This window comes from Balaenoptera musculus, chromosome 10 (assembly GCF_009873245.2).
Source record: "Balaenoptera musculus isolate JJ_BM4_2016_0621 chromosome 10, mBalMus1.pri.v3, whole genome shotgun sequence".
Classification (NCBI taxonomy): Eukaryota; Metazoa; Chordata; class Mammalia; order Artiodactyla; family Balaenopteridae; genus Balaenoptera; species Balaenoptera musculus.
In genome coordinates this window covers 101274579-101299945 of record NC_045794.1, presented here as the reverse complement: position 1 = coordinate 101299945, position 25367 = coordinate 101274579, and the positions used below count along the sequence as shown (strand labels likewise).

Genomic DNA, 25367 nt, shown 5'->3' with positions numbered 1-25367 from the left:
TGCACACACTCCCCGCACCACATATACACGCCACACAGACATACATCACATCCCACACACACACACATCACATATACACGCCACACAGACATACATCACATCCCACACACACACACATCACATATACACACCACACAGACATACATCACGTACATACACATACCACACACATCCCACACACACATCACATACCATACACATCACACACACACACACATCACATATACACGCCACACAGACATACATCACGTACATACACATCTAATACGCACACATATCACATATACACACCACAATGACATACATCACATACATACACATACCACACACATCACACACACACATCACATACCATACACATCACACACACACATCACATACCATACACATCACACACACACACATCACATACCATACACATCTCACACACACACATCACATACCATACACATCACACACACACACATCACATACCATACACATCTCACACACACACATCACATATACACGCCACACAGACATACATCACATACATACACATACCACACACATCACACACACACATCACATACCATACACATCACACACACACACATCACATACCATACACATCACACACACACATCACATATACACGCCACACAGACATACATCACATAACACACACACACACACACACACACACACACACACACACACACACACACACACACACTCCTGTGCCGTCTGCCTTCCCCCTGCCAGGCCCTGCTCCCCACGGGTCTCTCTACAGCGAGGGGTGTTTGGCTGTGCCCCTTCTCCTTCGCAGACCTGACCAGGTGCGCACCCATCACCCAGCATCCGGCGCAGCCCCCGATATCCCTGTGCTAATGCTGGGGCCCTTTCCGGGGCCGAGCCGTCTCCACCGCCACGGACACTCCTGCACAGCCCAGCTCAGACGCTCCCCCACTCGGGCACTATGTCTTTCCTCCATTTCCCTTATCTTTAAGGAATATCTTGGTTACAAACAAAACATAGTATTCTTATACCCTATGCCGGGCGTCAGCTTCCGGCCTGTAAGATGGGGGCGTATGAGAGTTCCCACACCAGGGGCTGCGAGGCCTCCTCCGCCCCTGTAACCCTGAGCCGTTATCACAGCCTCCCTGCAGACGAGCCCTTGTTTAAGCTCTGTGAAGCTGGCGCTCCTCTAGGGCACTTAACGCTCCCCACCCGAGGGTCTGTGGCTTTGGCACTACGGGCTGGGGTTCCTGGGTGGCCAGTGTTGTCCCCCCATCCCCAGCCCCAAGCCTGGGTGGGACAGGCATCCAGTGACGGGGACGTGCGTGAGGTCGTGGCGGCTGGAGGGGCCTCGGCTCCTGGGAGCTCCTGCTTTGCAGCTACAAATGCCTTTCTATGGGGCGGGGGTCCTTTCCCAGTTTTCCGTGCGGGGTTCTGCGTTGGCAGCTGTGACCAGGAGGCCAGGCCTCAGGTCCTCCTCGGCAGGGGGTTGCAGTGCCACCTGCATTATTGAGCGAGGCTGTGGGCTTGCTCGGGTGACCCTGATCCTCGGTGGAGGGCGAGGCTGGCGGTCATAATGGGTGGGGGTTGCACAGGAGGAGGGTGGGGGACCTTTCCCCAGGTTTTGAATGGCTCAGAGCAAGCATCTGACTCTAAGCAGGATACCAGGGTGCTTGGAATAAGTTTGGAAGCCCAACTTTACTTTGAGGATTCCTAGAAGAGGAAAGGTGAAGTTAAATATTGTTAAGAAAGCGTGTCTGAGAACATTTATTGCATTAAAATAGTGTTTCGGGGCTTCCCTGGTGGCGCAGTGGTTGAGAATCTGCCTGCCAATGCAGGGGACACGGATTCGAGCCCTGGTCTGGGAAGATCCCACATGCCGCGGAGCAGCTGAGCCTGTGAACCACAACTACTGAGCCTGTGCGTCTGGAGCCTGTGCTCCGCAACAGGAGAGGCCGCGATAGTGAGAGGCCCGCGCACCGCGATGAAGAGTGGCTCCCACTCGCCGCAACTGGAGAAAGCCCTCACACAGAAGCGAAGACCCAACACAGCCAAAAATAAAAATAATAAATAAATAATAAATTAAAAAATTAAAAAAAAAATAGTGTTTCATGTAAGAGCTGTATATTAAAAAAAAAGCTACAGGGCTCACTAAATTTGGTCCTAATTATTTGCCTCAAGTAAGGTGATTTTAAGAATTAAAAACCATCCTATCACATCTCTTCACAACTCTGAGTTCTGATGCCAGGTTGGCTGTGATGTCCCATGGAAATGGGACAGTTCTGCAAATCAGGGCTTTCCCCCGAGGGCTGGCCGTCGGGATCTGCCAGCACAGCCCTGAGGAGAAGATACAGTTAAAGAAACATGTAAGTGGATTACTGTGCAGTTTAGCTGAAGTGGCTGCCACGGAAAGCACCCTGCTAAGGCGCGCACGGGGGCCTGGGGTTGGCCTGAACGAAGGTCCTGGAACCCAGCGACGAGACCCTTTCCAGGGGACCCAGTTCATCTGAAACCTGCACGCTCAGAGTCCTCACTTCCTTTTATTAAAAAGAAAAAAAACCGTGTTTATCTGTAGAATTAATTCTTCATTCATTAGATCAACAAATTCCCAACACTATTGGAATCAAACCTGTGAATTATGCAGGTTTTATAATTCTGTACAGGCATTCATCATTGGCTTGGAAGGGGGGAAATCCTGGCCTTTTATGACTTCATCTCACAAGCATTCGTCGAGTACCTGCTACGTGCCGGGCGTTTGTCAGGCACCCTCTGTGTGCTGGATATTCTTAGACTTGACCCCCAGACAGACCCTGCCCCTGCCCCTGCCCCAGAGCCTGGGGAGACAGAGGCTGGGGAACAGTTGCACAGCAGGTGTCACCCTGGAGCTCGGATGGGCGCTCTCTGGAGAGGGGAGATTCTGGGCCCATCAGGGTCTGTCCTGGGTGCCCTGGCCCTGGTCAGGTGGGTGGGCAAAGCCTCCTGAGGGGATGCAGGGTGCCTGAGATGAGGCTACATCCAGGCACAGGGAAGCCACCTGCAGAGGCCGGCAGAGAGGATGCCAGGCACAGAGAAAAGAAAGGGGGTCACCAGGGGGTGATCGTTGACAGTGGTGAATATGCGTGAGTGTGGACCTAGGGGGTCGTCTCCATTAGCCTATTGAATCCCCCAGCCTCCCTTCAAAGAGGGAGACCGTGTGGCCGGCATGAGAGGTGGTGAGTGTGGCGTAGACGGGGCTGGCATGTGGCCGAGGGCCAGGCTCCAAGGTGGAAGGGTCTTTATGGAGCAGCGGGATTGTTTTGAAGCCAGTGTGTGGCCAGGCCAGCATTCTGGAAAGCTCTCTCGGGTGCTCTGTGGAGAAGAGGCAGATCTGCAAGGTGATGAGCAGCTGGCCTGGGTCCAGGGGCCCGAGAGATGGTCGCTGTCTGTGGTTGTGCAGATGGGGGTTGGTGTAGACTGGGGTGCAGGTGGCAGTGCAGGTGAGTGACACGGACCCTGGGGGATGGCACTGGTGGGGACAAGGGAGAAGGGGAGGGGGTGGCTCCGGGGCTCCTGGCCCCCCTCTCTGGGCAGCTGCAGGACCCTCTCCAGGTGGGGGACCCGGAGAACAGGCTTGGCGAGGGAAGACAGGTTTGAAGCCTGGGTTTTCGGAGGAGAGAACAAGGGGAGAAGGGGTTGGATGGCTGTGTGTGGGCCCCAGAGGAGGGGCCTGAGGCACAGCTGCGGAGGTGGGGAGCTGGCCCTGGCCCACCGCCCCTTACTGGCCTGGTGGGAGAGGCCTGGAAGAGCGTTCCCAGAGGGCAGAGAAACCAGAGCCCGGTGAGTCTCTCGGAGGCTGGGGAATGCAGCCCCACAGGGTCAGGTGCTGCTTCACCTCGGGTCTCCGTGTTTGCAGAGGCCGACATTTACTGTGATTGTAACTCTAGGACAGACGTGGAGGGCCGCTAGAGTGGTCGAGTAGTTATCACCCCCAGATTCGTGTCCAGAACCTCAGAATGTGACTTCCTTTGGACATACGGTCTTTCCAGATGTAATTAGTAAGGCTCTCGATGAACAGTAAAATCATGCTGGATTTAGGGTCCACCCTGAATCCAGTGACTGGCGTCCTTATAAGAGAAAGGAGGGGGAGATTTGAGACCCAGGGAAGACGGCCACGTGATGGCAGAGATGGGTGATGAAGCCACAGCCCAGGGAACCCAGGGAGCCCCCATCAGCTGGAAGAGGCAGGAAGGCTCCTCCCCTGGAGCCTGCAGAGGGAGTGCGGCCCCGCCCACACCTTCATTCTGGACTTTCGGCCCCCAGAGCTATGAGAGAAAACATTTCTGTTCTTTTTAAGCCACCAGATTTGTTGTACTTGTTACAGCAGTGCCAGGAAACGAATACCACGCCGACCTATTGGAAGTGAAAAGGTATCTTTTGTGCTTAAAACAAACAACTTCACGGAGACTTAGCTTTATTTGCAGCTGATTTGAAATTGCATGATTGGTTAAGTAGAGGAACAGAATAATCCCACACATCATCACGCCCTTTCCACGGGACAGTGGATGCTTTAAGGCAGCTGCCTGAGCTGCATGGCTGTGGGGAGCACGGGTCCTGCTCTGCCGTCCTCCTGTTCACGGGGGCGGCCTGAGGAACGAGGCTTCCCTGCAGCCGCTGAAAACCACACATGAGCAGAAATACCGTCAGCAAAGTCAAATTCAGGTCTTCGGGAATTGAATGAAGGGTGCTCTGTGTGTGTGTGTGTGTGTGTGTGCACGCGCTCGGGGCCTTCCTTCTCTGGGCCTCGGTAGCAGGTGGCCCTTGAGAGGGCACTGTAGGAGTCCTCCGATGCTGAGGCGGAGGTGGAGGAGTTGAGACTTCCAGTCAACACGAGGGCAGAGCTTGGGAGCTGCTGTGGCCGCACTGGGGACGTGGGCTGTGCTTTCATCCTGGTGACATTGACCACCTGGGCCGAGCCCGGATGGGCAGGATTCTGGAACACCACAGGCAGAGCACCGTGGGAAGGGGCCGTGCCGGGCCCCCATTTGTTTGCCGTCATGGTTTGGGGAGCACGGCCCACCCCGTCCTCTCACGGCGGCTTTATTATTTCAGAATGCCCTTGACCTGCCAAGTTGGGACTTGGAAGGCAAACACTCCCAGACGTCACATGTATTTTAAAAGTAGAGATTAAAGAACTTGAAGTGTATGAAGAACAAATACACTTTCAGCATTTAAAATTAATGGCTAGAATTTAAAGAGGCTGCAGGCTGCCCACCTGGAGAAGACGCCGGGAGCGGGGACTAGCGTGAGGGTGTGTGTGTGCAGGTGTGTACGTGTGCGGCTGAGGGTGTGTGTGCGGGTGTGAATGGGGGGTGTGCGTGTGTGTGCAGGTGTGTACGTGTGCGGCTGAGGGTGTGTGAGGGTGTGAATGTGGGGGTGTGTATCTGTGTGCGCAGGTGTGTACGTGTGCGGCTGAGTGTGTGTGTGAGGGTGTGAATGTGGGGGGGTGTCTGTGTGTGCAGGTGTGTACGTGTGCGGCTGAGGGTGTGAATGTGGGGGGGTGTGTCTGTGCAGGTGTGTACGTGTGCGGCTGTGTGTGTGAGGGTGTGAATGTGGGGGGGTGTCTGTGTGTGCAGGTGTGTACGTGTGTGGCTGAGGGTGTGAATGTGGGGGTGTGTGTGTGTGTGCAGGTGTGTACGTGTGCGGCTGAGGGTGTGTGTGAGGGTATGAATGTGGGGGGTGTGTCTGTGTGTGCAGGTGTGTACGTGTGCGGCTGAGGGTGTGTGTGAGGGTGTGAATGTGGGGGTGTGTGTCTGTGTGTGCAGGTGTGTACGTGTGTGGCTGAGGGTGTGTGTGAGGGTGTGAATGTGGGGGTGTGTGTCTGTGTGCAGGTGTGTGCGTGTGCGGCTGAGGGTGTGAATGCGTTTATGGGTGTGAATGCATGTGAAGACGAGAGTGTGTGTGAGGGTGTATGTGCGAAGATGTGTCAACAGCGTGTGACTGGGTGTGAGTGAGGGCACAGGCGTGTGTACACGAGTGTGTATGAGGTTATGTGTGCACATGCGTGTATTTGTGCACAGAGCCTGCCTGGCGGGGTGGCCAAGCCCAGTGTTCTGGGGCCGGCAGGGCACCTGCTAACCCGGGAGCGGGCAGGGGGGCAGTGGGGGGAGATCAGACGGTTTCCATTGCTGGTGGAGCTGAGAGGAGGGTCTGCAGCCCGGTGGGCCGCCGTCCTTTTCCTTCTGAGCAGCATGTCAATCCTCCGCTCACAAGGTTCCTTGGGGGCAGCCCCTGCTAGGGGAGAACAGGTGGGTGACCTGGCTGGGCCTTCTGGCCTCTCCCTCCCTGCCCTGCCTGGTGGGGAGGAGGGGGATGAAAAAGAACCCATCTGACCCTGTCCGGCCCTGGGGGTGGGCTTTGCCCTGGGTCCCCGGCCTGGTGGCCCCTGCACGGTTATGTAAGTCAGTAGAGGTCAGTGATTGCAACTCTCCTCCCTGTTTCTGAGGGACTCAGACTGGGTTACCTTTGCTTAGCAAGTTGTGCATTCTTGGATGTTGCAACCTGGGAAGGAAGTAGAGGAGGTTCAGATTTGTTTCTGATGCTTGTTATGCTAATTACAGATCAGTTTCACCTGTTCCTCAAAAGGAAGCTCATTCTGAAGCGGCTCCCTTGGAAGGTTGAAAGGATTTTCTTACACCAGTCAATTATTGACCCCTCTAAAATCTGCATGCTTGAAGGTTGGCCTCCCTGAGAAACAGACCCTGAGGCCCGAGATCTGCCTTCTCGGGAGCCATGCGTGGGCAGGGGCAGGGGCAGGGGGCAGGGGTGGGGGGCTCCCAGGGCTGTGCAGAGGAGAGGCTGGGCTGCAGTGCAGTGGCAGCAAAAGCCTCTGTGGACCCCGCGTCTCAGCTCTGGAGATACAGTGCCGAGGTGGCTGCACGAGCCCAAGGGGCTGGGCCCCTCCATCCCCACGCTCACCCGTCGCTGGCTGTGAGCTGCCCCAGCAAGGGCTGTGCAACCTTGGGTGAGGGATTTCGGGAGGAGGATCTGAGTGCGGAGACTCAGCTGTGAGCCACCGTCACCCAGCGCTCCGGAACCTTGGTCCTGGAGGGACATGTGGGGTACACCGCCGTACCCACTCTTCCACAGCATCTAAGCTTTCTTTTTGAAAATGATGATACATTTTAGTATCACTATCCAGTTTGTTCAAATTCCCAATTGTCTCATACATGCCTGCTCTGGTCTGAATTGTGTCCCCCCGCCAAATTCCTAGGTTGCAGCCCTAACTCCACAATGGGACTGTATCTGGAGGTGGGCCCTACAGGAAGTATTTCGGGTAAATGATCAGGGTGGGCCCTGATCCGATGGGATTAGTGTCCACATAAGCAGAGGCAACAGAAATCTCTGCCTCTTTCTGTGCGCACACACACAGAGGAAGGGCCGTGTGAGGACAGAGTGAGTGGGCAGCTGGGAAGAGAGGCCTCACCAGACCCCAGCCGTGCTGGTACCCTGATCTCGCTGCTACTTCTAGCCTCCAGAACTGTGAGAAATACACTTCTGTTGTTTAAGCCCCCAGCCCATGGTATTTTGTTACGGCAGCCCGAGCAGACTGAGACAGTAGGTAATGTATTCACATGGTTCAATATTGAAAAGGCACAGAGGGCATGCAGGGAAGCCCATGTCTGGGGATCCCAGTGACTTTGGGTTCCAGGATGGTGCTGCCGTTTGAATGCACGCTTCTGCGTGCACCGAGGATCCTGGTGCCGGATGTCTCTGGAGCTCCGGGTTTCGTATCTCTTCATACCAGCCTTTTAATAACCCGAGAGCACTAACATCGCAAAGGAAACATTGATAAATATGACCATATGCAGATATAACCTTTTTACGTGACTACAAATACATAAATAAGTTGAAAGTTAAACGTAAGCCAGGAGGGAGTTACCACAGAAATGGCAGAGAATAGTTAATTTCTGAAATTTATGAGGACTTTGTGTAACACAATAAAAACAAGACCAACCATCATTGAAAAATGAACACAGGAATAGTCAGGCAGTTCAGAGAAAGGAAATGGACGTTGCCAATAAAATTCAGGCAGATGTTGAACCTCATCAAAAATTATTGCAGATAAAACACCTTGAAGATTCATTTGTCAGAAATGCAAAATATTTTACAGGTTGAACATACCTTGTGTTGGGGAGGATGTGTGAGTTTGTGCATCCTTTTCGGGAGGACGGTTTGGAAATATTGGGTTAGCCAAAAAGTGCGGCTGTCAAAATGTCAACTGTGTGTACCTTTGTTTTGATTCATCACTTTTAGGAATTTTCTCGAGAGAGATACTCTTAACACACGCCAAGGATGTATATCAAAAAGTTACCTGCAATAAAAGCGAGCTAGAAACAGCCCCGTGTCCATCAGTAGTAGAACAAGAAACATTAGTGATTTAAATTCTGATGGGGTCCTCTATCACAGGGGTCCCCAACCCCCAGGAACCGGGCCGCACAGCAGGAGGTGAGCGGCGGGGGAGCGAGCGAAGCTACATCTGCCGCTCCCCATCGCTCGCATTACCCCCTGAGCCATCCCCCACTCCCCCCCCGCCCCCCGCCGCCCCTCCACCGCTCACCGTCCATGGAAAAATTGTCTTCCAGGAAACCAGTCCCTGGTGCCAAAAAGGTTGGGGACCGCTGCTCTAACTGAATACTGTGCAGCCATTAGGAAGAAAGAGGGGGAACTCCAAGTGCCAACAGGGAGGGTCTCCAAGGTACCACATTGAGCAAACATTCCGGGTGGCAGGGGCATCCAGTTGTCCTGATGTTTTCCTGTGGGGACCTGCAAGAAACTGCTGCAGGCTTCCCATGCCGCGCTGTTTGCACAGTGATTTCTTTTTTCTTTTTTTTTAGTATGCGACGTAGTACTTTTATTTTAAAATGCGTGCATTTAAAAGTCAAAAACTGGTGACACACATTGGTGGGAGCTGGGGAGTTTCCGGTGGTCGGTCTGCGGGTCTGTGGGTGGCTGGCAATGTCCACCCGGTGACAGAGGCAGGTCCAGGCTGTGTCCCAGGGAGCGAGGATCACCCAGTCAGACCCCTGCTGGCTGCCGCGGTGGGCACTCTGGGTCTGACTGGCCTCGGGGGGGTCAGCTTGGGCTGCCTGATCAGTTTCTATGTGGAAGCTTCCAGAACCTTCCTGGCGTGAGGGATTAGGCCACAGGGAGGACGTTGGAGCACAGTTGGAGGCCAGTGGGAGGAGCAGACATGATTAAAGACGAACTGGAATCCAGCGTTGCCCGGCCGGGCAGTGGGGGAGGGAGGAGGCCACGCAGGAGGCCCTGGGCCAGAGTGACCCTGGCCTCCCGATCCCACGAGGCCCGGAGGTGGCCAGCCGTCGTGCGGGCAAGCGTGCGGGGAGGGCACGAGGCCTTCTCATCATCCTCACTATTTCTAGGTGATTCTCTCATAAGGGAGCCAGGCTCAGCCAGCAGGGGTTCAGAAAGGGGTTGGATGCCCAGAAGTGTTCACAGCTGCACGTTCCCCTGGTCCCCCGACTCCCCCGAGGGCGGGGACCCCGGCAGGCCCGGGACAGGGACAGGGTTGGAGTGGCTTGGCCACCTGGTGCATTCGGCCGAGGAGCCCCCGGGGGTGCTTACTGGGAACCCGCTGCCCCGCCACCCTTAGACGGCCCACCGGGTGCTGGGTGCCCTCAGGCCAGCGGGAACGGCACACGTCTGATTGCAGCCCGACTCCAGCGTGGTTCCCAGAGGCCTCAGGTGCCCCCGGGTTTGGGTCTAGCAGCTGGTTCTGCAGCGACGTTTGCAGCCTGGGTGGGGGCAGTGCCCCCCTCCTCCCAGCAGGCCACCGTGTGACCTCCTCCCGCCCTCGTCCCCCAGGTGAGCACTGCGAGGTGAACGCACGCTCCGGCCGCTGCACCAACGGCGTGTGCAAGAACGGGGGCACCTGCGTGAACCTGCTGATCGGCGGCTTCCACTGCGTGTGCCCCCCCGGCGAGTTCGAGAGGCCCTACTGCGAAGTGACCACCAGGAGCTTCCCGCCGCAGTCCTTCGTCACCTTCCGCGGCCTGAGGCAGCGCTTCCACTTCACCGTGGCCCTTGCGTGAGTCCCTGCACGTCCCCGCGACCCCTCCTGTGGTTGGAGGTTAGGGAGGTGGCCTTGTGTCTCCGCGCATCCCTCCGTCCTATAACAACAACACCCATCCACTGGGGCCTCTGAGAGTCGAGTCGCCTTGGCCAGCGCTGGCTGTAGGACCGGCCACTTAATTTGTCGGACCCCATGCACATTGAGGATATAGTTCAAAAATTAAGAATTTTCAGCTGGTGACAGCAGAGCATTAGCAGGTGTGGCGCCCTGTTTGCCCGCCCAGCTCACATGCCCATGAAGCCGACCCCCGGCTGCCCTGGTCCTACTCACCTGCCGCCACGTGGGCACCCCTGCCACCCAGGTGGCCAGAAGGTGGAGGGAAAGGGCCCAGCAGGCTTGGGAATGAGACTCAGCGTAGGCTCCTGCTGTGCCACCAGCTTGCTGGGAAACCACGGGCAGGCGGCCTCACCCCTTCCCGCCCTGGTTCTTTAACCCATAACAGGAGGAAGCAGGCTGACTGTGTGCTGTGGCCATTCTTTTACTTTTGCATCTTTTTCTCCAAGAGAATTTAGATTTAATTTAACTTTTAAAAATCTGTCGTTTCCATTGTAAAGACTTCTATCAAGTTCACCTTAGTAGTACAGGGTATATTTTGTATTTGGTCAGCGTTTAGGGGGCCCATTAGGGGAATGCGGCATTCTGTGTCCCCCAGAACAAGATGCTCCTCTGAGCTGCCCTTTGGAGAACAGGGCATCTCGGGGAGGGATGGGGCAGACTTCTCTCCTGGGGGTGCCCCCCCCCCCCCGAGCAGGTGAGGGGTGCGGTGCAGCCAACAGGCGCCGCGTGGTGCTGATGTGAAACCCCCCCGGGCAGTCCTCCTCCATCTCGCCCCCCCTCCCATCTCGGTCATGTCCTGTGAGTCCCTTGACCTCGTGTCTCCCCTGCCCGCCACTGTTCTCCCAGTTCCCAGCGCTTTGGCCTGGGCCACCGGCCTCTCCCCCGTGGAACAGCACTGGTGGCGTCTGCTCTCAGCCTGAGTCAGGTGGATCCCTGTGCGACAGTCCTGCCGGGCCTGCCTGCCACCTGGGGCAACACCCAAACTTCTTAATAGGGCACAGGGTGGCCCCCTGTGTGCTGACCCCTGGTGACCCCCGATTCTGGCACCTCGCATCCTGTGACATGGCCACCCTCACCTCGTGATTCTCTGGACCTGCCCAGCCTTGCACAGGCATTTCCTCGGCCCCTCCTGCCGGCCCGCCCGACTGCTGCCGCTTCCTTCAGGAAGCCCCCCTGACCCAGGCGGGCCGTACCTGCATTCCAGCTCCGGCTGGACGTCTGGTCACTGCCTGCTTGTCTGCTGCCTTCAGCCTTTGATGTTCCTGCTTGCAGGATCAGGCCACCGTCCACCCTGACTGCCCCTAAAGAAAGGTCCAGATGACCTTGGCAGTTGGGTAACATGGGGGCTTGGGTCATTGGTGGGTTTTCTACATTGCGGCTCAGATCTTTTTGCTCTAAACCCATCCTTCATACTGGATCATTGGTTGGGGGTGTGAACTCATGGCAGATTTCCTGATCCTGATTTTTTTTCCTGGTTGTCAGATGATTTGATTGGGCTAAAGTCTCCAAAGCAGATGCATGTCCTTTTGAAACCTTTAAACGGCCACACGGGCTCCCTGGCTGGTGTTTCCGGGCTTCTGCCCCAGGATTGCTGTGCCTGCGCTCATCACTGTGCTGAGGTCCAGCTCTCTCTCTGTGCCTGTCCGCCCACTGGCCCGAAGCTCCTCAGGGGCTTTTTGTCCTGTGTCGTGACACCCAGGTGCCCAGGCGAGCAGCTAGCTGGTAGTTCCACTCTCACAAAGCACGAGCGCCCATGCTCCCCGCTGTGGCCCCAAGACGTTGGCCGGGGGGCTCCCGCTCTCCCAGAGGAGGGGCTCTTCGGCCCGGTGGGGGGTGGGAGGGGGTTGAGTTGCAGAGGGAGAACATTCCGGGCATTCTGAGTGGCCTGGAGTGTCTGCTGGGAGCTCTGCAGAGGCAGGCAGACCCCTGCACCCACTTTGGCCTGCTTCAGCCCCTCGGTACATTCTTGGGCTCGGACATCTGTGTGGGGTGCAGACGGCGTCCTCTTGGAGGACGTTCTGTTTAGGGAGACTGGTCCCTGCTGAAGTACCTTCTGGGCTCTGCCCGACTCTTCACAGACTTCAGCGTGGATCCCTCAGAGGCCGCATTCGGGTTTTGTGCTGGCACTGCCCTGGCACCTCACCTGTCAGGCCCATTTCCTTCTCGCGGGAACCCTGAGAACTGGTATCACTGTTCTCCCCATCTCGCAGGTGAGGAAACTGAGGCAGAAAGGTTGAAAAACGTGCCCAAGGTCATAGGCTGTCCGGTGGGACCCCCAGGCCCTGCGTGTAACCTGTGCTCTTAATCTCCCGCCCCCTGGCCCCCGCCCCCGTAAAGGATACGGGCCCAGGGCCACCTTGTCCTGATCTGCAGGTGTTTCCCACGTTCTGCCCTCTTCCTGAATTTCCCTTGGAGACCAGCTTTAATAAAAGAGCAAGAGCAGCTGTCACCCGTGGAGCCCGTGTGCATGCCGGGCGCCCTGCTCGTGGCTCTGTTTCTCATCCTTAGAACATCACCCCCTTTCCCGGGAACTTGGAAGAGGGAGGGGTGGGAGATACAGCTCCGGTTGGCCCCCTGGGCCCGGCTGCAGTACTGTTTGATTCTAAGAGCAGTTTTAAGGTTTGGGCCATTTGGGCCGCTGTTTTAGGGTGACTGCCCACATTTTGGTACACGGTTCAGGGCTCCACCCCGCCCTGTAAAACGGCTGGTGAGGCTTCCTCTCCAGGGGTGTTGTGAGGACTCGCGTGAGCTGGCACTTGCTGTGGCCCCCCCGTTTCTCTCTCTGCACCTCTGCGCCAGGCCCTGGTCCTGGCCTGCCTGCTCCCAACACCACGTCCCCGCCCTCTGCCCCTAAGCCCTGTGCTCAGGAGACCACCACGTGGGCACAGCCTCCAAAAGGAGGGCCCCTGGTTGGGACCCCTGGCCACTCTGTGTCCCACGTGGCTGGAATGTTGAGAACAGCAGGCTTCTGTGGGTGCCCGCCCCCCAAACCAAAGGTGCCCTGTGTCTTCTGGCAAACAGGTCGATGGCGTGTGGTTTTGGTGTCTACGTGGCCATAGCCACCCACCAGCTGGGCGTGGCCGGCAGCCCTCTGTCATAGGCAGTGCAGTGAGGAAGCTGCAGGAGGCTGACCTGAAAGGCGACCAGAGTCCTGGTGCGGGGGGGGGGCCCATGGACACAGCGGCCGGCAGGCGTGCTGGAAACCAACAAAGGAAGTCTGGTGGCTCCAGACTCAGAGAAACTAAAGAACAGTCGTGTTTAATTAAATGTCCACGTAATGTAGCGTATGTCCCCTTGCTTGTCAAATCTAGTATTTTAGATGCTCACATGTGACAACAATTTATGGACGATTTCCGATACACCTGATGATGGCTAAAAGGTCGGGCCGAGGCCAAATCAGGGAGTTTAGCTTCAAAAGCAAAATCGTAGAAAGCCCCCCCTAGAACCTGAGCAGGAGAACGGTTCCGTGTTGGGGCTGCGGTTGCTCTGGGGCAGGGCCAGGAAGGAGTTGGGCCTTCTGCCTCCTGACGGGCGTACTGTGAGAAAGGTGGGCTGGGGCACCGGCCCAGGGCTTTTGTTTCAGGTGGTTTCTTTCGAAGCTGCTTCTCCTCTTTCTGGTTTCTGTTTGCCAAGGGCCTGGGCTCCTGGCGCCTCAGCTCCCTGGTGCCCGCCTCCTTATCCCCATCCTTTGTTCTCCCTCTTCCCCTGGCCCCTCACCAGGCCTCGGCTTCTGTTTCTGGCCTTTCCCCTTTTTACTTGTGCTGTTCAGACCCTCCCTGTGGCCCTGGGTCCCATCATTAGATCGTCCATTCCCAGCAGTGCATGGTGCCTGCCCGGAGGACCATTTCATCACTGACCCCCACCCTGTACCAGCTCCCACCTCGGTCCAAAGAGAAACCCACAAGAGTGAGACCCCCCCAAAGGGAAGCGAGCCTGGGGTCGAGTGCATCCCCGTCTTAATTCAGCTCTTCTACCTGCTCACTCCACACCCGGAGCCTCCACTTTGCCGTGCAGGTATTTTTTCTTTAGAGTTTGTCATCAGTACTTGCTGACTTCTAAACCGAGGGGATGCAAGGTCTGGGCGGGAAATGTCAATTTTATGTAACTCAAGGGAGAGGCTAGGGTCACATGCCTGAGTCTGGTTCTGACAGACTCCTGCCGCATGAAAATGGATAAACCAACCTGGAATCAAAGGAAAGAATTTCCCCCACCTAATCTCCGGTGAGAGAGACATCCGGCTAGCTCAGGAGACAGTCCCGAGTTCACTCTGGAGGTTTGCGGGTTCTCTGTAACCAGGGCGTCGAGGAAGCCTTGTGGTGACTTGGTGTGTCGGGGACCCTCGGGTCTGATGGAAAAGGCTTCCTCAGGGGGCGGGAGAAGGATTTCTGAGGCTATTTGTCTCTTGTCAGAGTAAGTGGTTTTTTACTCCGGGTGCTTCAAGTCTGACAAGTCTTTCGTTTTCACGCGTCTGTTGGTTCACGTGGGCCGCCATCCGTCCGTGGATTCAGCACATCGGTATCAAGCGCTTGTGTGGACCAGGTCCTGTTTTGGTCTCGGGGATGCAGCAGTGAACGGGAGTCATCATCTGTCCCCTTAAAGGATCATGTGTTCTTATAAACAAACAAATAAGCAGGATAATTTCAGAAGTAAGATGAGTGGTGTGATAGCCTGTAGGGTGAGGGGCACAACTTAGATAAAGTGAGTTGGGGAAAGCACAATCGGAGTGACATCTGGGAGATCTGCAGAGCCAGGGAAGATCATTCCCCACTCGGGGGAACAGCAGGTGCAAAGGCCCGAGGGCAGGGAAGAGTGTAGGGTTTGGGAGCAAAAGGACGCGTGGTGGTGGAGACGAGGGGCATAGGCCCTGAGGTGGTGATCAACACCCACATCCCTGTGCCCTGGGGCATGTACGTGCGATGTAGGCACTGCCTGTGTTTACTGTCCAAACATTTCCAGTTGGTATAGTGGCTGTGTCATCCTTCTAGAGCACCGTGCGAATGGAATCTTTTCACCTGTACAGGTTGTGGTAAGCAAAGTGCCCCCTGGAATCTGCTTTGCTCCTTCCAGAAGAGAACATCGCTAATCAGGTTTTATGGGCTGTCCACTCCTGATGTGAAAAAAAGAGTCCTGGGGACCAGAGTCTTTGCCGAGTGCACTCACGCTCTTGCCCACTCTGGCCGGGCTTGTCGCCCTGGGCAGCCTCTTGTTCCCCCACCTGCAGGCCACCTGCAGACCTTCCACCCCGGGCTCATTCACTGTGTGACGTGCTTCCCCTTGCCCCCCCAGGTTTGCCACCCAGGAGAGGAACGCCCTGCTGCTGTATAATGGCCGCTTCAACGAGAAGCACGACTTCATCGCCCTGGAGATCGTGGATGAGCAGGTGCAGCTCACCTTCTCGGCAGGTAAAGCCTCCTGCACAGGACGGAGCCACCCTCGGAGCACGTCCTGGGCCCTTGGTTGGTTAAAACCACCCCATCGGGACTTCCCTGGTGGTCCAGTGGTTAGGACTCCATGCTTCCATCGCAGGGGGCGTGGGTTCGATCCATGGTCGGGGAACTAAGGTCCCGCATGCCTCATGGCACTGTCAAAAAAGCAAAAAACCACCCCATGCTGTGCAGCGCCGTCAAGCGGGCTGACCCACTGATTCCCTGGTTCTCCATCTGGGAATCTGTCCTGTGGGAGAGATGCAGAACGCACAAAGATGTTCATTGCAGCGTTGTTTATAAGACACAGCTCAAATTTCCAAAAACTAGGGAATCATTGAAGTGTGCTTCTGCCTCTGTAGGTTGAAAATATTGACAAAGCCATTAAAAATGTTTTCCCGGTGGTTGGAAAGAACATTCGTCCAGGCTGATGGAAGGACTTTTAGCCTTAGTGGTCTGTTCACCTCTCTGTTCTCTCTGGACCTCCCCCCGCCCCGCAGGTGAGACCACGACGATGGTGGCGCCACAGGTTCCTGGGGGCGTGAGTGACGGGCGGTGGCATTCGGTGCAGGTGCAGTATTACAACAAGGTAGGACCGGCGCCGCCCCACCCGACCCCCAGCCCGGGCGGCCAGTGGAGGGGGCCCTGGCAGCTTTTTGGTCTTTAGACATTTATACTCTGAAATTTCAATAAATATGCTGGTTGAAAAAGTTATTTAGGAAATGGGCATTTGTTGAGGGTCTGTGTAAAGACACCCAAGCCCTGCGCTGGGGTGGATACTCCCCCAGGGAGGGCTGGGCGGGGAGACTCAGGGATCCCAGAGTCCTACACGGGGAAAAGGACGTAGAAAGAGCTTATTCATTGCAGCTGCCTCGGCCGAGTCATTACTGGTGGCTAAAATTCCAGGCCATTCAAACACTGTTCCAAAGCCCAAATCGTCCACTCTTACCTGGATGAAACCTGAGAGTCAGAAGGCTCCCGTAGGAAATGCTGTGAAGGTCTGGGCGTTTTGGGGGGTTTCCTTTCATTTTGCTGTTTATTGGCTTGTAAGGAAACTCCTTGGCGGTTTTTGCATCAGCATGCCCCGCTTTCCATCGCTGTGGTGCTTTCCGTAGTCGCTGTGGTTTTTGCAAACCGCTCTTCTCCTTCCTGGGAAACTCCAGGGTGCCTCCTGCTCATTGAGCCCCGACCCAGGCCTCCGCAGGGCTTGGGCCTGGGCTTGGCTGGCAGACAAGGGGTCCTCCCTCTGTAAGAGATACACCCGTGGAGGAAGGGTGCTTTTTGTCTTTCACGTCTACTGCATTTCAGCTTTTTGACACAGTGGTAATGGGCGACCTCTCCCACCACTTGGGCCTGAGGTCTGTGTCATAGAGACCCCTTCCTGTCGCCGTCCTTCCCCTAGTCTGTCCTCAGCCATCGGCGCCCTGTGCCTCCTGTTTACATATGGCTCACCCTACACGTCTCATATCTCCATCACCCGAAATCCTTGGGTCCCCAGCAGTGATCACCCGCACAGTGACCGTGGTTTTTGTCCCCAGTCTGTGGGCGGGAGACGCCCCTGTCGCCCAGCCCAGGACAGAGGCCGGGTAGGTTTTGACTCGGGTGTGGAACTCTGCGCGGTATTTGGGATGAGGGCAGTGAGAGGTTCTGGAGGGGTCAGGGTGCAGATCTGAAGCGACGCGGGGGCTGGTGCTGCTCTCAGGATTCTGGGGACCAAGCAGAGAGCGTTCGCAGTGCCTGGGACGGGGTCTGGGCTACCGCAGCCCCCAGGACAGCCTGCCGCCCTCATTCCTGTTAGCCCCCTGGGGCCGTGGTCTCGGCTGTGCTCGGCAGTGCTTGATGCAGGGCCGCGTGAGCCAGTTAAGGAGGTGGGGTGGGGAGCGGGGGACGGACCAGAGGAAGACAGCGCGCCTCCAAAGACACACGTGCAATTTCCTAGCTGCCCCGCCTCAGGCGCTGGAGTCTTCTGCTGCAGCTGTGCTCCTATGGCTGTTTGGGACAATTAGGAGCCAGTGTGAGGTGCACCCACCTGCTGCCTGCCTGGAGCAGCCTTGTGTGGCCGCTGTGCGAGACAGTGGGTGCCGTGGGACCCTCAGAGCCTCACCTCCTGCTGAGCTCCGGGGGGCTCGAGGATGGGATGGACACACAGCTTGGGTTTCTCTTTCACGACGTCTTAACCCACGCGATGTCCTTTCCCCAGTTGCTACCCGTGGGCCTCTCTCACCCTAGAGGACAGAGGGGGCCCCCTGGACTCTCCCAAGTGAATTCTTCTGCCCCTACAACCTGCTCGAGTTCAGGTGGTTTCGGCCCCTTCTCTCTGCCCTGGAGACAGTCTCCCCCGCAGCCATTCTGTCACGATGAGGCAGCCGAGGGACAGCAGCTCTCAACTGCGCACAGGTACGAAGACTGTGCCCCAGCATCCTGGAGGGTCACGAGCCCCGAGGCCAGGACCACGCCCTGTGAGCCTCTGTGTCCCCATAGCACGGGGCACAGTCCTGCTGAATGCAGGAACTGTTGCATCTGATGTCGGGGCCTGGATCTGCTCCAGCCAGCAGGACAGCGGACGGACCCCCGATTCCTCTGTTCACATGGTCGGGGTGGCTGTCCCGTGTCCGGGCAGGACCACCAGGCAGGTGTGTCGGCAGCAGAGCTCCTGCGAGGCTGGCCCCTCCTGGGCCAAGGTTGGGGACAAGGGGTCAGTGGTTTTCTGGCTCAAACACATTCGGGCTTTTGTCGGGACCTTGCGCACCCCCTCGAGTGGAAAGAAGGAAAAGTAAGAGTTGGCAATGGATGCTCTCACCTGCCCGCTGCTCTGGGGCAGGTGCCTGCCACGTGGCAAGGATGTCATGCCCCACGGTCTGGGCTTCGCACACCTCTGAGCTCTCAGCCTCTGGCCTCCTCCCCTCGCCAGCAGGGCCGGGACGTCAGGGATGGGCAGTCGGCTGTGCGCTCGGCAGGGTGCAGGCCAGTCGGGATGGGCCGAGGGGACCCTCCGGGGCCCATGCTCCATGTCAGGGAAGCAAAGGACGCACACGTGGTGCATTTTCCTTCCTGCTTGTATGGGAAACGCATCTCCCAGGGCCGGCTGAAGACTTCGGGCTTCGGGGCTGTGTCAGCCTTGGTTGCCCACCAGAGCACCTGCACGTGGCGTGTTCCAGAGTCACCTGCCGATGGCTGAAGCAGCAGCCTGTCACAGCTGAGCAGAGACAGAACCTCTGGCTCCGCCAGCCCTGCCCAAGTCCGGAGGCATCCATCATTCTTGACCATCGTCAGGCACGCGGGAAGCATCACGAGGGTCTGCTCACAGAGACCCTCCAGGGAGCACCGAGGAGTCAACTCACTCCTAAAGGGCCCCCGGGATGCCCCTGGGAGAAGGAAGGAGGAGCCCACGTGAGAGAACACGCCGTGGCCGTGGATCACGGCCACCCACCGCTTCCGTTCCCAGGGCCAGCCTTTCAGCGGCACCTGAAGCAGACCCTCAGCGCGGGATTAGGCCTTTCCCCTGCTGCCAGCTCAGCTATTTCCTCTCCTGCCCTCGGCTGTTTGATGGAGGAAACCAAGCAGTTTGCAGGTAGACCCTGAGGCCCCCCTGCTGTGGTTTCCCTCATCACACAATGGGAAGTGCCCGAAGTGCTCTGGATTAGGGACATGGGTCTCCTGGGAGCTTTGTGTCTCAGGGCCCGAGGCACTCACGTGTCCAGGGGCCCGGGCGGGGCTCGGCAGGGGGCGAGCAGGTTTGGAGTGGGGCGTGGGGGCAGTGCGCAGGGCCCACGTCAGGGTGCGCGGCCGGACGGATGGGAAGGAGGGCAGCGCTGGAAGTGGTCCGGGAGGGGCGCGTCGCTCTGCTCTGCAGGCACCTGTTGTGTCATCCGCGTCGTGTCTGGTCCTTAGAGTGGGTCCTGTGTGGGAAACCTCTGGGGCCCCTTGGACCCTCCCCAAGTCTTCTGGGGCCCAGGAGCCTGTCTGGGCTATTTTACCAGTCACCCCCGCCACACACACACACCCAGGAAATAGGTGGAAACCTCACCAGGATGGTCCCAGGAGGGTGTATCACCAAAGGGGCGCAGGGTGCGGGGCACCCATGATGGGCAGTGCAGGACCTGGGGCTGTGACAGCCCTGAGGCCGAGAGGAACCAGGGGAGAGGGCAGAATGGAACCCAGATAGGAGGGGTCCTGGAGAGAAGCCACCTGTGCAGAGAAGCGACCTCCTGACGGCTTTCCCCGCCCTCTCTTCCATTTCCTTAGGCTCCCCAGTGGCCAAAGGCAGCCAGAAATCAGAGAACAGGGCCACTTGATGTGGTCTCTATGGGTTGGTGCCCCCAGGCAGGGAGCCGGGCAAAGTCAGTTTACTTTTTTTTCCTGCTTGGTGGCATTTGAAGCGGGAAGGTCTGGTGGTATAATTCACCTTTGGTGGAGCCCAGGTGCCCGCTGGGGCTGGGCGTTTTCCTGGGAAGGTATTTTAAAGGCGGATGCTTTGCAGAAACATGTCGAACTCCGTCAAGCGCAGATGGAACCCAGAGCCCCGCCGCCCACACCTACCCCTGGAGGTTTGGGGAGGATTTGGAGGATTTGTGGTCATCACTTCGTCGCAGATGTGCTTTTTTTTCCAAGGCTATTGTGCACGATAGGTAAACATTTCCCTGCCAACTCGCAAAAGAGTGAATGCGCCTGATGCAAGAGTTTGTGCAGGTTGTTGTGAGATGATAGTTTTGTGTAGATCGTTCTAAAATGATTTCTTTGCAGTTGGAACTCAGGTTTGGCGGTAGTCAGGGCTCTTCGGGGTGTCTGCCCTTTCCCCTTGCCCTTCGGTGTCAAAATGTTTGGTGTAGAGACCCTGGGGGCCGTGGGGAAGGGGAGAAGCACCCTCCTGTGGAAGCATCTATAATGTGGCATCTCCGCTCTTCCTGGGGAGGACGCCTGAGAGGACAGTCACTCACTCACTGAGTGCCTATCGTGTGCCCGGCGGGGCCCTTGCCCTGGGCGTCTGGAAGGATTACCTGGAGGCCCTCACCTTGTCCGGGAGCCCAGCTGGGTCTCGGGGATGCTGACACATCATCCAGGAGGAGTTTGATAGGATCCTGGGCGGGGCCTTGGCAGGCGGCCTGTTCTGGTTTGAGTGACTCTGAGATGACAAGGGTTGTCTTTGGTCCAGCGCTGAAAGCATCTTCGTGAAGTGAGAGCCCCAGCTGAGCCGCTTCTCTCGAATGACAGCATCCTCTGAGATCACTGAGCAGAGCATCCCAGTGCTGGAGATGCCCACGACCTTGGGGAAGGGGCCACTGGTACGGGTTCATTAGGGACTACTCTGCCCCGGCGGTACTTCAGACCTGACTTGTTCAAGTCATTCATAACCTCTTGGGTCTGTGTCACACACTATATTCCAGGGGTTCCAGGGAAGTGGGCTGTGCATGGGGTGGTGCAGAGGGATGTGATCCACCACACCCTGGGGTCAAGGGGGGGGGGTCTCCCTCTGCTTCCACAAATGTTCCAGAAAACTCAAGGGCTTCCACTCAGAATCTTGTTTCAGGCTGGTCTTGATGAAAGTTCTCCTGGGGTCCTGCAGACCTGCTGTGGTTTATGTGGTCCTCTGGGTGTGGCTGCCTGGCCTCCCTCGTCACTCCCTGCAGCCCTTCCTTCATGCCTTTGTTCATTCATTAATACATGGAGCAGTTATTGACTGCCTACTGTGTGCCAGGAACTGTTTAGGGTACGGGGATTTACAGAAGACAAAAGAGATAAAACTCTATTGCTGTCCAGGAACTGATGCTCCAGAGGATGTGGAAGGGGTGGCGTAGGGAAGAGGAGAAGGGGAGAGGGAGAGAGAGAGAGTGAGAAGGAGAGGGAGATAGAGAAAGAGAGGGAGGGAGAGGGAGAGAGAGGGAGGGAGGGAGAGGGGTCATTTTACCCACAGAACTCTGGATTCTTTTAATAAAGAAAGGTATTTAGTTGCACAATTTGTATGGAAACACAAAAGACCCCGAATAGCCAAAGCAATCTTGAGAAAGAAAAACGGAGCTGGAGGAATCAGGCTCCTGGACTTCAGACTATACTACAAAGCTACAGTAATCAAGACAGTATGGTACTGGTACAAAAACAGAAATATAGATCAATGGAACAGGATAGAAAGCCCAGAGATAAACCCACGTACCTATGGTCACTTTATCTTTGTTAAAGGAGGCAAGAGTATACAATGGAGAAAAGACAGCCTCTTCAATAAGTGGTGCTGGGAAAACTGGACAGCTACATATAAAAGAGTGAAATTAGAACACTTCCTAACACCATACACAAAAATAAACTCAAAATGGATTAAAGACCAAATGTAAGGCCAGACACTATAAAACTCTTAGAGGAAAACATAGGCAGAACACTCTATGACATAAATCACAGCAAGATCCTTTTTGACCCACCTCCTAGAGAAATGGAAATAAAAGCAAAAATAAACAAATGGGACCTAATGAAACTTAAAAGCTTTTGCACAGCAAAGGAAACCATAAACAAGATGAAAAGACAGCCCTCAGAGTGGGAGAAAATGTTTGCAAACAAAGCAACTGACAGAGGATTAATCTCCAAAATATACAAGCAGCTCATGCAGCTCAATATCAAAAGAACAAACAGCCCAATCCAAAAATGGGCAGAAGACCTAAACAGACATTTCTCCAAACAAGATATACAGATGGCCAACAAACACATGAAAAGATGCTCAACATCACTAATCATTAGAGAAATGCAAATCAAAACTACAATAAGGTATCACCTCACACCGGTCAGAATGGCCATCATCAAAAAATCTACAAACAATAAATGCTGGAGAGGGTGTGCAGAAAAGGGAACCCTCTTGCACAGTTGGTGGGAATGTAAACTGATACAGCCACTATGGAGAACAGTATGGAGATTCCTTAAAAAACTAAGAATAGGACTATCACGTGACCCAGCAATCCCACTACTGGGCATATACCCTGAGAAAACCATAATTCAAAAAGAGTGATGTACCACAATGTTCATTGCAGCACTATTTACAATAGCCAGGACATGGAAGCAACCTAAGTGTCTATCGACAGATGAATGGATAAAGAAGACGTGGCAGATACGTACAATGGAATATTACTCAGCCATAAAAAGAAACGAAATTGAGTTATTTGTAGTGAGGTGGATGGACCTAGAGTCTGTCATACAGAGTGAAGTAAGTCAGAAAGAGAAAAACAAATACCATATGCTAATACATATATATGGAATCTAAAAAAAAAAAGAAAATGGTTCTGATGAACCTAGGGGCAGGACAGGAATAAAGACACAGACGTAGAGAATGGACTTGGGGACACAGGGAGGGGGAAGGGTAAGCTGGGACGAAGTGAGAGAGTAGCATTGACATATATACACTACCAAATGTAAAACAGATAGCTAGTGGGAAGCAGCTGCGTCGCACAGGGAGATCAGCTCGGTGCTTTGCAACCACCTAGAGGTGTGGGATAAGGAGGATGCTATGGAGACGTAAGAGGGAGGGGATATGGGGATATGTGTATACATAGGGCTGATTCACTTCGTTATACAGCAGAAACTAACACAACATTGTAAAGCAATTATACTCCAATAAAGATGTTAAAAAAAAAAGAAAGGTATTTAGAAACCAAGATTCAGGAGCTAGATATGCTCATTGCCCCTAGGGTGTCTCACTCCCAATCTCTCACTGGGCAGAGCTAGGACATGGATGTGTGTGTATATGTATGTATAGGTATGTGTGCATGCTCATATATACACATACTGAACTTCATATTTATTTCTATCTCTACTTATTGAAAACCTTGAATTCCATTCCAGCACTACAGAGTCATTCTAGTTTTTTCCCTTTCCATATTTGTAAATCTTTTCTTGCTCAGTGAGAAACATTGTTCCCATTATCCTCAATATAGTTATTTATTATCTCAATCCACCATTATTTAAACAGTCTGCCAACCCCACTGTTCCACCACCTCACTTAGCTGCTATCCTCAATCACCCTTGGCCCTCACCAGGCTGCCTCCCTGCTGCCCTTCTCACTCAGCCTCAGCCTTGTGAGCTGCTACCTCTCTCAGCCCTGAATCTGTTGACTGACTCCAGCAGGTGCTGGGAAAGAGGGGCCTTCGTAGAGACTTGACTGAAGTATTCAATTATTCAGAAAAGGGAGGAAGGAAGTTTGTTTAAAATTTTTTTAATTTAAAAGGAATGAAATACGAAATACCAAAATATGTGGGATGAAGGTAGAGCAGTGCTCAGAGGGAAATTCATAGCATTACATACTTATATTAGAAAAGAGAATAAGCCTCAAGTCAATAATATGAGTTCCCACCTCAAGAACTTCCAAAAATAAGAACAAAATAAACCCAAAACAAGTAGATGGAAAGAAAGAATAAAGATAAGAGCAGAAACCAGTGGTTTTTAAAACAGGAAAAAACCAGAAAGGATCAACGAAACAGAGCTTTGGGAAAATCAATAACGTTGTCAAACTTCTAACAAGACTGACCATCCCCCCCCCCCCCAAAAAAAAGAGAGAAGACAGGTGACTAGTATCAGGAATAAATTCTCAGTTCCTCAAAAAACACAACCAATGTGAAATAAATAATTCAAATAACTACATTACTATTAAGGAAATTGGATTTGTATTTTAAAAACTCCCCAAAATGAAATCTCCAGGCTCAGGTGGTTTCACTGGAGAAGGCTACCAAATGTTTAAAGAATTACACCAATTCTGTACAGTCTCTTTAAGAAAATAGAAGAGGAGGGAACACTTCCCAGTTCATTTTGTGAAGTTAGTATTACCCTAATACCAAAACGAGATGAAGACAGTACCAAAGAAACTACAGGCCAATATCCCTCATGACTATAGATGCAAGTCATGTATACACATGTTCACAGCAGCTCTTTCCCTAACATTCCCAAACTGGAAACCTCCCAGAAGGCCCCTGTGGGTGAATGGCTAAGCAGACTGGGTACATCCACACCATGGAACTCGGAATACTATTCAGTAATAAGAAGGAACGAACTACTGATACATGTAAGAGAAAAATATGCAGAGCAGGGAAAGCCAGTCTCACGAGCTTGTGTACCGTATGATTCCATTTGTATAACATTCTTTTTTTTTCCTAATAAATTTATTTATTTTATTTATTTATTTATTTATTTTTGGCTGCATTGAGTCTTCATTGCTGTGCACGGGCCTTCTCTAGTTTGTGGTGAGTGGGGGCTACTCTTTGTTGTGGTGTGTGGGCTTCTCATTGTGGTGGCTTCTGTTGCTGCAGAGCACGGGCTCTAGGCACGTGGGCTTCAGTAGTTGTGGTGCACGGGCTCAGTAGTTGTGGATTGCGGGCTCTGGAGCACAGGTTCAGTAGTTGTGGCGCACGGGCTTAGCTGCTCTGCAGCATGTGGGATCTTCCCGGCCCAAGGCTTGAACCCATGTCCCCTGCATTGGCAGGCGGATTCTTAACCATTGTGCCACCAGGGAAGTCCCTGTATAACATTCTTGAATGACAGAATGATAGAATTGGAGAACAGATGAGTGGTTGCCTGGGGTGGGGGTGGGAGGGAAGTGGGTGTGGCTGTGAAAGGGCAACAGGTGGGGTCCTAGTGGTGATGGAATGTTCTACATCCTGACGGTATCAGCGTCCACATCTGGGCTGTGATGTTATAGTATCACTTGCAGGATGTTTACCATTGGTGGAAACTGGGTAAAGGGCACATCAGATACCTGTTATTTTTTAGAATTGCATGTGCATCTAAAATTAACTCAA

At 54.5% G+C, this 25367-nt stretch overlaps 1 protein-coding gene across 8 annotated transcripts in view; it reads left to right on the top strand.

Annotated features, from left to right (window-relative positions):
• Positions 1 to 25367, top strand: part of CELSR1 (cadherin EGF LAG seven-pass G-type receptor 1) — a 149315-nt gene that overhangs the window by 66258 nt on the left and 57690 nt on the right. For all 8 annotated transcript variants that reach the window (XM_036864896.1, XM_036864897.1, XM_036864900.1 and 5 more), the window contains exons 3-5: positions 9859 to 10081; positions 15470 to 15585; positions 16107 to 16195. In XM_036864896.1, coding sequence (XP_036720791.1) covers positions 9859 to 10081; positions 15470 to 15585; positions 16107 to 16195 — 428 coding nt within the window. The remainder of the gene's footprint in view (positions 1 to 9858; positions 10082 to 15469; positions 15586 to 16106; positions 16196 to 25367) is intronic.